Here is a 15549-nt window from a genome sequence, read left to right on the forward strand (position 1 = left end):
CCCTCGCCGGGGCAGCAGGTCCGAGAGCTGGAGCAGCTACTCCTCAGAGTCCGAAACAGAGTGAGAAAGGACCTCGCACAGACACTAGTGTCCCCCCCTGCGCAAGCCCTCAGGAGGAGTCCTGCCGCACAGGAGCGGCATCTGGGCTCCCACACATCAAAGACCAAAGCGTGCCAAACAAATCCACAAGGAACCAAACGCGGTGCCCCTCAGACACCTCAACAAACTGATGAATGCACAAACAAAGCAGCAAATAATTACACCAATACATCATGGATCAGAAGCAAAAACCCTTTTTTTACTATACAAAGATATAAAGACCCGTAAAAAAAGTAGACTGGGCAAAACACAAAGCTGGGCAAGGAAAGGGAAGGCACAATTTATTTCTTGAATTGTTAACCAATAATTAATTTGAAAATATTACTGATGTTTGTCATGTAATCTTAACTGACAATGAGAAGGATGTGTGCTTTCCACTTCCATGAATTCAGGTACAATTCCAGTAAAGCAGTAACGGATAGCGAAGACGAAAGACTTGGCAGAAGTGATATAGCAGTATCGCTTCCTCTCTGGCTATTTCCGTTTCCCAGCAGAGGCCGCGAAACTGAGCCCGTATAACGTGACCTCTGGTGCCGGTGCAAAGTGTCAGAAGACCGATCTGAAAGGGCTACGAAAACACGGGCCAGTATCTGGTCAGAACCGGGTCAGAACACGGCGGTACTGCAACGGGTATGCAGCAGTGCAGTTCGGAAACGAACTCGCTCAGCGCGCCGAGGGAAGTCACGGAAATCGAATGCGAAGCTAACGAAGGAATTTCACACCAGTCATTTCTTTCCTGCACAAGTTCACAGAGGCCAGTCTGTGGTCTACTAACAGCCAAGACTCCTGATCGCGTGCGTATCAATCGGCCAGTAAAACGGAGCCGCTCGGTCTCACAAGAGCTGTCCTGAATTTCGGATGCCCAGTGCGTCTCTTATGCACGCATTTTATTCACGGATTTCTCATCTGCTCCTCGTAATGCCGTTTGGCCGCGTCTAATGCTTAAACGGCCACGTGAGCCTCAAACGCACAAAGACGGGGTTTTGTGGACCGGCGAAATTTGTGACGAGCCGCGGCGTGTCCGCGCTAATGCTTTAAAAATCTAATGAGCGGATCCGAACGCCAGGGTCCTTTCGGGGTGGCGTCAGTCTTCTGGCACCCTCCCCCTTTCCCGACCCTCGCAGGACAAACACGCAGCTCACGCGACACCAACTGCCCGTATAACGGATTAACTCTCCGTAACCAGGTATGCCAATCTATTATTACTCGAATACCTCGAGATCCTGGCCTTCTGACAGTATGCGAGCGCTCAGTCTAAAAGCTAAAAGTGCTGTGCTGGCGAGAGAGCGCAGGCTGGACACAACCGCTCTGACCGACTGCCACCAAAGAGAAAACAACATGGACTGGGAAAGTTTCTCAGCTAAAATTCCAAAGCGAATTTACTTGAAGATTAAGCGTTTATCCAGAAATACTCGATTCGACCTTCCAGGAATTCGGGAGGTTTCGGCATCGGGTCAGAAAATCTAGCGTCCGTTTATAGAGCTGCCGATTAAAGAGCGCCAAATTTCAACTTAGCATTTTGGTACATAAATAAATGTAATGGTTTGGCGGGCTCGGCTACAAACGAGAGGCTGCCGCCGTTTGATCCGCAGTAGAAGAATTGGGAAACCTTCTCCCAATTCTACACGATCGACCTTCACGTTAACTATTAACGCCGGGTCGCCGGTTCAGTGCCCTTGCATCAAATAACAGCTCAGAAAGACGACGGTTCATTTCCGCTAGGATACTCGATAGAAGCAAGGGCAACGGTATGAATCATGCCACAGTGCAGACAGCCGAAGCTCCGGCGGCTGACTAAAGCTGATGTCAAACACATACTTACCATTATGACTACAGTTCTAAGCATTTTATTCTGAACTGCATTATAAGGCAAAAAAAAGTACCATTTTATGTACCATTTAATGGACAGTAAATCTAGCTTTATTGGACTCGTGTGTGTGTTGGGTCAGAGCGCTGTCTGCTGTCTCACTTCCGTCACACCGTGACTTTGCTTAATCTCCCCTGGAGGGACCGCGGAACAGAATGTGAATCGCATTATCCTGCCTATTCTTACTGCGCATTCTGGATTGACTCCACTCGGCTAGATTAACACACGAGTGCGCGTTTAAGTGCACTGCATGAGCAGTCTGTGCCACTGACACCAACAACTTGAGCTGCCCTTTATCAATACAATGTCAAATGAATTTAAATCACTGCAGTCCCACTGTACGTGTGCCTTCTTCGGGGAAAATGGGAATCTTGAGTGAGACGGAAGGTATGCGATGTTTGCGGGTGTTATTTTGGCGACTGGAGTCTATTATGGTTATTAGCTGTCTGTCATACTCTGTACGAGACAAGGCAAGCCCATATTTTCAGAAACACTGTTTATGTAGACAAAGTCAAATCTAAGAAAAAAGTAGTTGATAATTCTAGGGGGAGCGAGGAGGTAGAGAGAGAGAGAGTGAGTGAGTGAGATAGAGAGATGGAAGTCAAATACTTTAGAAGGCACATGAAAGAATACATGGCTGAGTCTGAAAAAGAAGTATGGAAGACACGTGTCGAGAAGCAGGGCTGAACAGGGAGACCCACGGACTGGGAGTACAGCCTGCTGACACACTCACGCACACACACACTCACGCAAAAGGCACAGACACACATGGGTCCTGTGTGTGTGTGCGTAACTGCGCGTGCGTGTGTGTGTGTGTGTCTGTGCGTGTGCATGTATGTGAGTGCGTGTGTGTGTGTGTGTGTGTCTGTGCGTGTGCATGTATGTGAGTGCGTGTGTGTGTGAGAAACATGCCGAGACACACAGAGGCGCGGGGAGACAGGCGAGCTCTGGAGCACTTTGAAAAGCATTTGAACTCACTTCAAAGGAGAAGGCTGGCTTCTCTGCGTGTCTGCAGTTACTCAAGTCTGCTGGGGCCCCGACACTTCGCACAGACAGGGGGGGGGACAAAAGCCTCGCTCCAGAGTGGCTTCCAGCCCGCGCCCGGCCCACGTGCGCGTAGCGCACGCCCCAGCTAGCGCGCTCCTTTCCCAAAACACCGCTTACGCACTGGCCGGGGGCACTCACTCATGCCCGGGCAACCGCTGAGCAGGCCCAGCCCACAGGACGAGCTCACGGCTGGGTCTGCTGGGAAACTCTCAGAGTTAAAACCTGGCAAGTCAGCCAGCGACGCTAGTTCATGTCAAGTTCACGGCGGGTATGGGCGGAGGTGGGGTGGGGGGGTGGGACAGAGGGAGAGAGAACGGGGATGGGGGAGAGAAAGAGGGGGGGTGAGAGGGAGGAGGGGGAATCTCACCATCCGAGCAGATACACATGGCAGCTATTGCTGGAAGGCCGTCCCGGGCGGGGCTGATTTACGAGCGCTTTATGTTCCTCTGCGAAAAATAACTTCCTGACAGGAAGTGGGCATTACCCACCGGAGCAGTGTGACAGCAGCAGGCACACGGCTGCCTGGCACAGGCTCAGGGCTGTGCCGCTGGGCTGTACTGCTGGGCTGTGCCGCTGGGCTGTGCTCAGGGTCTGAGGAAGCCTGGGGGCACAGGTCAGTATGCACAGGCTGAGAGCTGTGCCCAGGCCAGGCTCTGTGCTGGCACAGGGGCGGCGAGTATGAGCTCACAGGCTGACCTCGGTCCATGGGACTCTACGAGCTGTGTGTGTGTGTGTGTGTGTGTGTGTGTGTGTGAGAGAGACCACTGACCACTCTACAAATAAAGGGGCTCATTCTGTGATGTACAATGATTCATACAGACCTCACTCGCACAAATGTGTGCATGTGCATGTGTGTGAGCACACACACACACACACACACGTCACCAACTCACTTCCGCACAATGGGGAGCATTGTAGCCATGGCTGCTGACCAACTGATTACGACACAGGGCTTCAGTGTTACAGCAGACCTAGTGCGTTACAGCAGAGTTTGCATGTTACAGCAGGGCTAGTGCGTTACAGCAGAGCCTTTGCGTTACAACTGGGCTAGGGCATTACAGCAGGGCTTGTGCGTTAGCTAGCGTGCAACAGGAAACTGAGTGTTGCAGATGAGCGAACGTGTTACTGGAGAGCAAGAGCGTACCGCAGGAGGAGCACCCGAGAGAGAGAGAGACGAACTGAAAACACTTTCTGCACGCGCTCCCAGAGGGGCCGGCGCTCGGAGCTCAGCGCAAACGGCCCCGTTACACCAGAGACGCCCCGCTTCCACACACCTGAGCTTCACTACCAGCGCGGGGGGGGGGCAGGCCTTCAGCAGCGTGTGAAAGACTGCAGCTAACTGCACCGTACCCCCCCCCCACCCCACCCTCACCCCGCCTCCCTAACCCCCCCCCCCCCCCCCGCCCTAACCCCCCCTCACCCCACCCCCCTCGCCCCCCCCCCGGTCTCCCCGAGTTCAGCGCTAGTCTCTCGGAGCGGTTATAATCGGCAGCTCTGGGGTTATTTACGCGCGGCCCCGCCCTGTGGAGGGTGGTCCATCTGGTTCCAATGCCGTCGAGGAGGCCGCGGCTCTGCCTGCTGCGAGTGTGCGGAGCCCGAACGGAGCCCCCTCTGCAGCCTGTGCAGGCCTCGCGCTTCACACCTACCCCACACGGTCCTCACCCTGCACGCGCCAGATCGACCGCCCCCCCAACTAAACTGTCCACACAGCCGCTCGTCTGTTCTTCTGGGCACTGTGTATGTAAGCATGTGCCTGAGCGAATCAGAGAAAAGCCGCGAGGGACTTGCAGTCGAGGAAAATGAGATCTTTTTTGGATCTGGGTTGCAGAACTGGTAACACACTGAACGGGTTCCCAGAGTTCAGTTCTGCACCGACGCGATGCGGCGCTCGTCACATGGTGACACGCTGTGAGCGACAGACCCAGGGAACGCCCCTTACTGGGCTCAGTGTCGCAAGGGCTGCTAACGCACCCTTCCCTACCTCAATTACTGAACACGGGGGGAAAGTGAACTAAGAGGAAGGGCTTCAGGAAAGCCTTGGCTCTGGGCAGCCGAGCCAGTCGTGTGCCTGAGCCTAGCGGGTCATTCAGCGTGACATCACACGCTACGGCTCAGGGTGAGGATAGCGCAATGGGATACCAATGGGGCTGTAACGCAGGGCTGAACTGTCTGTGTGCGCCTGCATGTGTGGATGCTGCATTAGCAAATAACACCACAGCGGCTGGCTGGGCCAAATGACCACACAGAGAGGGAGGTCCAGCACAACCTGCATTTACCCAGAGTTCCTTTCACCACCCATGCCCAAGCTACTCTGACCCTCACAGTGTATAAGACGCCTGCAGGGCCGGTGTTCCCTCGTTTAGGCACTGACAGCGCTGTGTGGTGCAGGTGAGCGCTCTGGCCAGCGGGGGGCGTACCTGAGCGCGCGGCTCAGCTTGTCGTAGTTCATCTGGGGCTTGCACTTGCGCGCGCCCCACAGCCGCGCCACCTCGTCGGGGTCCTTGATGACGAACTCGCCGTAGTCGCCCTGCCAGGCGATGACGTCGTGGTACTCCTCCTTCCGCAGCAGCTCCAGGATGAAGTGCCACAGCTGGATCTGCCGCGAGCCGGGGCTCGACTCGGGCTTGTAGGCCCACTCCGGGAAGGCGAACCCTGGGGGGGGAGAGGGAGGGAGGGAGGGAGAGAGGGAGAGAGAGGGGGAGGGAGAGAGAGAGAGACAGGTGTTAATGTGGCTCTCACACACAACCACCTGCCTGGCACACATGTACACACACACGCGGACTTCTACTGCTGCGGTAAGTCACACCAGCGTCACTGTGTGCATCTCACACCTTTCAGAGAAACACCAGCAGAGCCCCATTCACTGGCACTAGCCTGCTCTGATCATGAAGGCCCCAGCGCTAACGCTCGCCCCATTCACTGGCACTAGCCTGCTCTGATCATGAAGGCCCCAGCGCTAACGCTCGCCCCATTCACTGGCACTAGCCTGCTCTGATCATGAAGGCCCCAGCGCTAACGCTCGCCCCATTCACTGGCACTAGCCTGCTCTGATCATGAAGGCCCCAGCGCTAACGCTCGCCCCATTCACTGGCACTAGCCTGCTCTGATCATTAAGGCCCCAGCGCTAACGCTCGCCCCATTCACTGGCACTAGCCTGCTCTGATCATGAAGGCCCCAGCGCTAACGCTCGCCCCATTCACTGGCACTAGCCTGCTCTGATCATTAAGGCCCCAGCGCTAACGCTCGCCCCATTCACTGGCACTAGCCTGCTCTGATCATGAAGGCCCCAGCGCTAACGCTCGCCCCATTCACTGGCACTAGCCTGCTCTGATCATGAAGGCCCCAGCGCTAACGCTCGCCCCATTCACTGGCACTAGCCTGCTCTGATCATTAAGGCCCCAGCGCTAACGCTCGCCCCATTCACTGGCACTAGCCTGCTCTGATCATTAAGGCCCCAGCGCTAACGCTCGCCCCATTCACTGGCACTAGCCTGCTCTGATCATGAAGGCCCCAGCGCTAACGCTCGCCCCATTCACTGGCACTAGCCTGCTCTGATCATTAAGGCCCCAGCGCTAACGCTCGCCCCATTCACTGGCACTAGCCTGCTCTGATCATTAAGGCCCCAGCGCTAACGCTCGTCTGCAGGGCTCAGGGGCATGAGAGCCATCTTAAAGGCGGTGTGCGTGGCAACAGCCTCTCACACTGCAGAGGGAGCACCGCGCCCGGGCCGCTCATGGGCCCCGGACTCATGCTGTAGAGCAGGCAGGAGCAGCGCCACCCTGAGGACAGACAGCTGTATAACAGCACACTGACTGGAGCTTCACTGCGCTGCGGTACAGGCCTTCTGTTCTGAGCCAGCCGTGCAGACGGCCAGTCTGGACACTTTGGGCAGAGCAGAGCAGCTCAACAGCTTCACCCCTAACGGGTTCCAACGGGGCACTCAGGGCTCCTCACATTGCTGCTGCTGGCTCCCCAACACACTCGGCTTTCTGCAGTACCGCACGGGCGCTGGGCTGTGAAACCGCCACAAACGCCGCTCACGCCGGCCGGCTCGTTTGGCACGGAGCGCGCTCAGTCTGACGGAAGCGCCCAGCTCGCCGTGGAAACGGCGCGAGACGCGCTCCGCAGCGGGAGCGGAAGAGAGCTTGTGCAGAGGAAGCGAGCGCGAGTGCGGCTGACAGAGGGGAAGCGCCTGCGGAACACGAGCGGTGTGAGCGAGAGCTTCTCTCTGCGCGACAGTGACATGATGCTCATCCAATGTGCGTGTGTGTGTGTGTGTGTGCGTGTGTGTGTGTATCTCTAACGGTTTTAACATTTTATATTTACAACATATTCCTTTTAGAAGTGAAAAAGGAACAGAAAACACATTTGTGTGCGTGCATGTGTTTGTTTGCGTGTGTGTGTGTGTGTGTGTGTTAGTTAGTTTGTGTGTGTGTGTGTGTGTGTGTTTGTTTGCGTGTGTGTGTGTGTATGGGTGTGTGTGTGTGCGTGCGTGCGTCTGCACTGAATGAACACGCCCTGAAAACACACGCGTGTGTTCAGCACGTGGGTCCCTGGGCACGGCCGTCTGAACACATGCGCTCCAGTGTTTGTCTGCGGATGACCTCACCCTCCTACCCTGGCTTAACCCCCACGACCTCAGACCCTCCCAAAACCAGAGAGGACACCAGACACCCATTAGGACAGAGAGGCGATGAGACCGTATCAATAATGCACAGCGCTGGGGAGGGCTGGGGGGGATCTCTGCTCTGAGACACACAGTGGGAGTGGCCCGTGGGGGGGGGAGGGGGGCAGGGCCTGGGGTGAGTCCTGAGGAGAGGGGGCAAGCAGACAATGGCAGGAAGGGGGGTGGGGGGGGGGGGAGAAAAGGAGAAGGAATGAGATCATAGCTTGTCTGGGAGTCTGTTGTCATCCAGGTTAGGTTGCCCCTCTCGTCCTGAAGGCTGGACTATGAGCGCTCTGCACCCCGCGGGCGTTCCCAGCGTTTCTGACAGAGCGCTTACGCTCCAAACGGCTCGCCGTAGCACAGACAGACATAACCAACAGAACCCGCAGTTCTGCAAACACAGAGCGATTCCACGAACAGAGCGCCTTTCTGCGAACAGAACGACATCGATTCTGCTGTCCACCTGAGGCACATTTTTGCCATAGACAAGTGGCGGGGTGAGCGTGTGTGTGTGTGTGTGTGTGTGTGTGTGTGTGTGTGTTCTCCAGCCAGTCAGAGCAAAATGGGGAGAGAGAGGCACGTCTCAATGATCAATGAGTTGAGGCCAATCAGACAACTGGGTCTGCAGTCACAACAAGAGCAGACACCCAGAGACCCAGACACGTGCAGATTCACTCAGGCGCCTGGGGGAAAAACACACAACAATGCATGCGCACACACACGCGCGCACACACACACACACACACACACACTCCCACACGCCCATACACACACACACACTCTCGCACACACACACACACGCCCATACACACACACACTCATGCACACACACCCACACGCCCATACACACACACACAAACACAAACACACACACATGCTCATACACACACACACATACACACTCCTGCACACACACCCACAAGCCCATACACACACACACACACTCCCGCACACACACAACACTCCTCACCCCAATCCCCCCGCCCCTCCACACACTCACACACACACACACACACACTTTAAAACGGTGGCCTGGCTCCTCCCCCAGTGCCGCGGGCCACTCTGCAGCCCATCAGCAGGACGGGGGGGGCACCTGGGAGAGCCGGGCGGGAACAGAGCGGACTACGGGAAAAACCCCAAGCCCCCGCGCTCACCGGCCCCTCTCTAATGCATTAGATAAGCACCACTTCAGACACAAAACACAGATTAAATCAACAGAGAGAGAGAGAGATATCACAGGATCTCATGCAGAGACGGAGCGCGGCGCTCCTGTGGGCCGCTGGCTCGCTGCTAGCGGGCGCAGATAAGGCGTTTGTTTGGTAGAGATGACCGAGATGCACTGAGCACGTGCGCCAGACACGCCGCTCCCCCGTCAGACAGGCTCAGACTCCCGAGCGCAGCTGCTCGTCCTTCACCCCCGCGGCCAGACGGCTGGCCTTGGAGCGGGGCGGGGCCGCGAGACAGCGCTCATCCCCGGGATCTTCCCCCTCTCGATCCCGCCATCCCCGCCCATCCACTCAGCGTGCAGATCCGTGCACCTGCCCAGGAGCTCTGACACAGAACAGCGAGCCCCGCAGCCGAACAGCGCCAGACAGAGAGAGAGAGAGAGCGCCACTGGCCTTGGAGAGCTCAAAATAGAGCCAACGGCAGGGTCGCTGCGCTACTAACAGACTGTGGGAAGAGGATTCAAGGTGCCTGGGGCGGGGGCGGAGTCAGACTGTAAGGACTGTAAGAGAAGCATTGGAGGGATGAAGGATGGCACTGGGGCTGATGGGAAATGTAGGCGTAGACCTAACACACCGCCAATACAAATGTGGACAGGAGGAAGATGCAAAAAATGTAATCTCAAATAGTGCCACTCTGGGGGTGAGACGGCAGTGCCACTCTGAGGGTGAGGTGGCAATGCCACTCTGAGGGTGAGGTGGCAGTGCCACTCTGAGGGTGAGGTGGCAGTGCCACTCTGAGGGTGAGACTGCGGTGCCACTCTGGGGATGATGTGGCAGTGCCACTCTGAGGGTGAGGTGGCAGTGCCACTCTGAGGGTGAGGTGATAGTGCCACTCTGGGGGTGAGACTGCGGTGCCACTCTGGGGATGATGTGGCAGTGCCACTCTGGGGGGGAGACAGTTAACTCCACCAGGCCTGGGGCTGCACGTGGGGTGGAGCTTCCAGGAATGTGTGAAATTGTGACAGGAAGTGTGCGACTGCTCTACGCCACAACAAAACTGCTTCCTCTGTGCGCCTTTGTGTGCGCTTGTGTGTGTGTGTATGTGTGTGTGAGTGTATGTGTGTGTGAGCGCGTGTGGAAGAGACACAGAAACGCAGGTCAATGAGACACCAGCGTGCTGTGAAGCGTAAGGCCACAAACATCCGCTGCAGAGCTTCTCACGGCTCAGAAACCGCAGCTCACCTGCGCCCGTGCGCTCGCTGCAGCAGTTCCTGCACCCTCAGCCCATATGAGGAGCGTGTGCGGCCGGGGGAATCAGCCGGGGGCTCCGGCCTCCACACCGGCTCCACGAGCCCCGATACCAGCCTGCTGGAGCACAGCAGGGTTGTGCTAATGAAGGGTGCAAGTCATAGTCTACGTTAGACTGCTGCTTGCTTTCTTCACCCGCTGAAGCTTAACTGTTGGTGCCGCCATTTTATGGCCACAAAAAAACACTACAGCAGTGAGACCGTGAGAGCGCACGTTTCACCTCACACTGAACGCCCTTTTCACAAGTGAACGCACCCTTAGAGACCTTCTCTTTTGGTTCACATGACACTGGAGCTCAACCACTGACTGCACAGCTGCTCGTCCTTCAACTGGCTTTATCGTCTAACACTCATCATTATTATTATTATGTGCTTAAGGCTTTATGCAAGCTTTACTGAAGCTCTGTACCAGGTTAATTACTGCTAAAATACCCTAACCGTATTTCCCAGGGAGCACACCAATGCATCCCGATCAGTCGCCGGGCTCCTAAATGATTTTTTCAGGGTAGCAGACGCCAGTTTTCAGGAAAGCGTGCTCCTGAAACGGGAGCTCTGTGGAGCCGTGTGCACGCAGGCGACCCGGACAGCGAGGAGGCGCGGGGGACAGGCGCGGGGGGACAGGCGCGGGGGGCGGGCGCGGGCACACGCCGGGCGCCTGCGTCACTGGCCGCTGACTCACTCCGCCCGCCCGCCCGCCGCGCGTCTCATTCAGCCTTCACGACGCAAATTCCTCTCCTCCGCCGCTCGCTCCCCTCGCTCTCCTCTCCCTCGTTCCCTCTCTCGGACAACCGTCTCCTAGCAACCAGATACTTGGGCACTAAAAATAAAACTCCACAAACATAACAGAGAAAAGGCGGGGGGATGGGGGGGGGGGGGTGAGGGTTAAAAAATTGACAATTAAGGCTTTCAGACTTAAAGAGCAGGGACTGAAATAGAGGAGGAGAGAGGAGGAGAGGGGGGACGAGTGCAGCAGGTTCCCCGGGCGAGCAGCGGCTCTGGGCTGCTGCTGATCCCCTGTTTACAGGCGCTCGCTCGCTGGCTGGCTCTCTCGCCTCGTCCCCGCGGACGAGCCACGCTTCTCACACAGTTATTTAATAGTTCAGCGCGGGAGGTGTGCCTCCAGGGACCGATCTGACACACACACACACACGCACGCACGGGCGCAAAACACTGGCGCACGCACACACCCCTCGCCCACAAACACGCGCTCTCGCCGGCGAAAACAATAATAGGAAGCGCCCGCGCAGGCGCGCCTTCCTCTCCGCGCTGGCGGCTGGCGGGAAAGCAGACCGCGCTGGTCCGACCAGGAAACGGCAGCCCGCTGCCAGCAGAGGGGCCGCGGAGGGGCGGGGCTCCCCCGCGTGCATCCCCGCGTCCGTCAGCGCGTCTCTGTGCTTCAGCGTCTCACGTGTGAGAGTCGCCAGCGGAGTTTCAGGTCACGGTACCAGCTCCTCCAGGCCTACAGACCACTGGGGGCGCGTAGCTTCCTGTGCCAGAGCTGTGTGTGTGTGTGTCAGTCACTCAGCTCAGCGTTAGCGCAGCCGCTAATCACCCCCGCAGCTGCAGCTCTGCTTCCCCACCGCCGTCGCCCTCTCTGCCCGGGCAGTGCTGAGGGCTGGGGGGGAGACACGACGCCGAGACGCGCGGAACGCGCAGGAGCGCTAAACAAACACGCGCCTCCCGTACGGACGTCCCCGCCCCCCCCTCAGCTCAGACCGCCGGGACGGGGGTGTTTCCGCCGAGCCCCCCGGCCCTTCAGAGAGGGGCCGCGCGTTTCCGTGAGAACGGAGCGGCGACGCTAAGCGCGGCGCGAGACCCGCGTCTGAGACGAGCGCGAGTTAGCCGCGGGTAGCGCGGAGGCTAGCGGAGCGCTGGAGGCTCAGAGGGTGCTGGGTGGGAGCTGCTGCTGCTGCTGCTGCTGCTGGGCTCGGGCTGGAGCAGCCCTGCAGGCCTCCCGCTCCGCCTTCCTCCCATTCTTCCACCGGGCTAAATTTAACCGCAGGAAAAGCCTCCGTCTGCACCGCGAACAATCCCAGCGCCGCGCTGGGGGTGCGGGTGGGGGTGGGGTAGTGCCGGGCCTCTCCCTGCTACGCGTGTGCAGGGCGGACTGACCCTCGCGCTGGGTGAGCCGGCTGGGCGTGGCCTCGCTGCGTCATTCCAAGTGATGTCACCGCCTTCCAGTCCATAACCACTGGCTCAATGGCGCATGGAAAAGTGGAGTATGGGTGTATTCAGCAGGGCCGATGCTAACAGCAGTCGCTACGCTGTGCTGTGCTGGGCTGGGCTCTTTGGGCTGTACAGAGAAGGGAAGGGAAGTGAGGACATGGCTGTGCCTCTCGCTCTCTCTGCTCATTAACCACAGAGTGGGTTTTTTGGAATGATTTTTCAGAGCCCTAAGGCAGTGTTCTAGAACTGCACTGATTCCAGTCAGCGGCAGTGACTGTGACATCAGCATTAGAATGTTGAGTTAAGAACGTTCTAATGGCGTGTTTGTGATCTCACAGCTCGTAGGGCTACAGGGCTCAGCGTGGCAGCTGAAGCTGATTAAGCCTGGCGGCGCTGCAGGGGCTTAGCTCCTGTGTGGGGCAGAGGCGCGCTCCGGCCTTCCCGCCAAACGGGGCCTGTCCCGGCCTCCCGCGAGAGCCCCCTCTGCAGGCCCCCTACCAGCAGGGTCGCCACACGCCGCTCTTCAAAGGAGGCGCCCCGTTAATTGACTAATTGGCCGGATTAATTGGGCCGCTTCTTGGTGCGTCCATGCATTGACACCCCCTGCCCGGCCCGCCCCCCCCCCCCCGACACCGCTCCGCTTCCCTGGTGTTTCCCGGGAGACCGTAACCCTCGGCCGGGGCGCATGGCGCTGGCGGTTGCGTAAGCGCGGTGATGTAACAGTGCTGCCGGCCGGCCGGTGTGGGCCGGTGGGGGGGCGGGGCCAGATAGCCAGGCTACCAGGCTGGATGCAGTGGGGGGGGGGGGGGGGGGGGGGGGGGGCGAGAAAGAGGGAAAGAGAATGACAAACACACAAAGGGGGGGGGGGGAGAGGACAAAGGAAGGAGAAAGAGTGTGGAGCTGGTGCCCCACGCACGCTCGCACAATAACGAAGAGTGCCCTTACATAACGAACGCGCGTGGCCACTCTGACCGAGGGGCGGGCGACAGAGAGAGACACAGAGAGAGAGGGGGGAGAGGGAGAGAGAGAGAGAGAGAGAGAGAGACTCCACAATTGGCTGACCCTGCAGGTCAGGGACAAACCGTTCGTCAGCGTAAGGGATGAATAGAGCCGTGCTGAAGACAGGCCCCGGGCTGACAGGAAGCCCGCAGCGAGAGCCTCGCTCACCCAACGCGCCTCTCCTGAATGAGCCGCAGAACGCGGGCCTTAGCAACAGACCGAAAAAGCTCCGCGAAAAGCGGACTCAAGGGTACGACTATAAAAATATTCTCCATTGAGTTAATATTTCATTATTTCCAGGTCAAATTTTACACCCAGCGACTGGGTAACCGGGCTTGAGCGGCTGCAGGTTCAGTTCCCGAGCCGGGCACAGCAGTCACAAGCAAGACACTGAACCTGAACCAGCCCAGCGAGAGACCCAGCTGCACGAGAGGACTGTATATACAAACATTAGCACCTTCTGTACCTTGCTCTGGCGTTTATATGTATACATTAAATATGGTGCATGGGTACGCATGTGTCATCCAGAAATAACCAACAGTTTGGTACTAAGACAAAAAAAAAAAAAAAGCTAAAGGACAGCACAACAGCTTACAACTGGCTAGCAACAAGTATCTTTCTTCATATTTATACAGAAAAGGCGGTCACAGCATGCTAACAGCACCCAAACATTTGTCAGGCTTATTTACTGAGCTCAGCCATCTTCCTGCGAACAGCTACGAATGTGACAGGAACGTACACTCAGGCCAGTCAAAGTTCTGAAGTTTGACACGAGCAGAACGGGGTTTTAATCACCGCTCGCAGGGCTACGGCAGACCTGTGATTTTCTGGCGGTAATGAGCAGGCTAGCAGGCTAACCGCAGCGCTCCCGGCTCCGGGACCTGCAGCCGCGGCCGGCGGCGCGACGACGGCAAGGCCAAGGGCGCGCCGCTATCCACAGACGCAGCGTATCTGGAGCGGGCGCGCGGGAAACGCTGTGGGGCGGGTTCCTGTCAGGAGCGGAGATGACAGAGCCCCGCCCGACCCGACTCGGACCCCAGCGTAGCGCGGCGCGCGATGAAGCTTCCGCGCCGACGACATCCAGGCAGCAGAGCGCTCTCCGGCCTCGCCCCTGGCCCCGCCCCCCAGGGCCGTGGGGTCCATTCCAACACAGGCACAGCCGTCACACACACTACAGAACGCTCCCGTGACATTCACAACACACACCTCAGCTGCTGGAACACATAGGAACACACAGGCAGAAGCACAGGAGCCAGCTCTGATTGAAAAGATTGGATATAAATTGGATTGTGGGCTCCGTAAGTAGGGTAGGGTGCCCCCTCGCCCCCCCCAACACCGTACACACAAAACTTGAGCAGGGCCTCTCTCCCCTTGGGCGAGAGCCCAGCGTCTTACGTGTGGACGCGGGTTTGGAGCCGGGGCTGCACAGATCCTGCCTTTGTGCCACGCGGACGGGGGCGTCAATCTCATCATCTGTGTCCATTATCAGAGATCAGAAAGCAGGGAGCCGGCGTCACGGCACACAGAAATACACACAGAAATCACACCGTCCGGATTAGCGGTCGACCGCGCTAGCGCTTAGGCACGCGGATTTGGGTTTAGGCTTGTGTGTAAAGGTCACATGGGACTGCTCAGGAACGAACGCGCTCGAGGAGAACGGGGCGATTACGAACGGAGTGCGTGGAAAATGGCTGATTTGTATACGCGAACACGTAATCTTAAGAGCTCTCCAAAGGGGCCAGGAGCAGCGTCTCCGTGCCGGAGAGCCGAGGGGCGGCTCTGGAGCCGAAGCCCCTTCTCCGTCTCCAGTTTCTCCCGCTGCAGGACGGGCGCGGCGCGCTAGCGGCAGAAACGGTCGCAGGCGGAGACTGCGCTCTGCTCTCCCGTGATCGAAGCCACGCTTCGCCCAGCCATTCTCCTCCCCTCCGGCGGCTGAGTCACAGAGCGCGCGGCCGCCCGGGCCGTCCCCTCCCACCCGGCGGCTCGTCATGTCTCCAGCACCACCATCCAGGCATGGACAAAAAAAAGCCCACTGAGGGTCCGAGAGAGGGCTGCTGGGAAATGAAGTCCAATACTGATAGTGCCAGGGTCACGTGTCCGACAAACACGTCTCTTTCCTTGTATCACTTAAACATTCCCAAGTAGAACTGCTGAGTCACACGTGCTGTACTTTTACAGTAAGACATAAAAAGGAGGAGGAAGTAGAAATATTTGAGAAGCAAGGTCAAAAAG

At 57.8% G+C, this 15549-nt stretch overlaps 1 protein-coding gene across 1 annotated transcript in view; it reads right to left on the reverse strand.

Moving 5' to 3' along the window:
* LOC118234405 (ETS domain-containing transcription factor ERF-like) overlaps positions 1–15549 on the reverse strand; it is a 39470-nt gene that overhangs the window by 5434 nt on the left and 18487 nt on the right. The window contains exon 2 of the mRNA XM_035430916.1: positions 5431–5665. Coding sequence (XP_035286807.1) covers positions 5431–5665 — 235 coding nt within the window. The remainder of the gene's footprint in view (positions 1–5430; positions 5666–15549) is intronic.

Source organism: Anguilla anguilla, chromosome 8, assembly GCF_013347855.1.
Source record: "Anguilla anguilla isolate fAngAng1 chromosome 8, fAngAng1.pri, whole genome shotgun sequence".
NCBI classification, from domain to species: domain Eukaryota; kingdom Metazoa; phylum Chordata; class Actinopteri; order Anguilliformes; family Anguillidae; genus Anguilla; species Anguilla anguilla.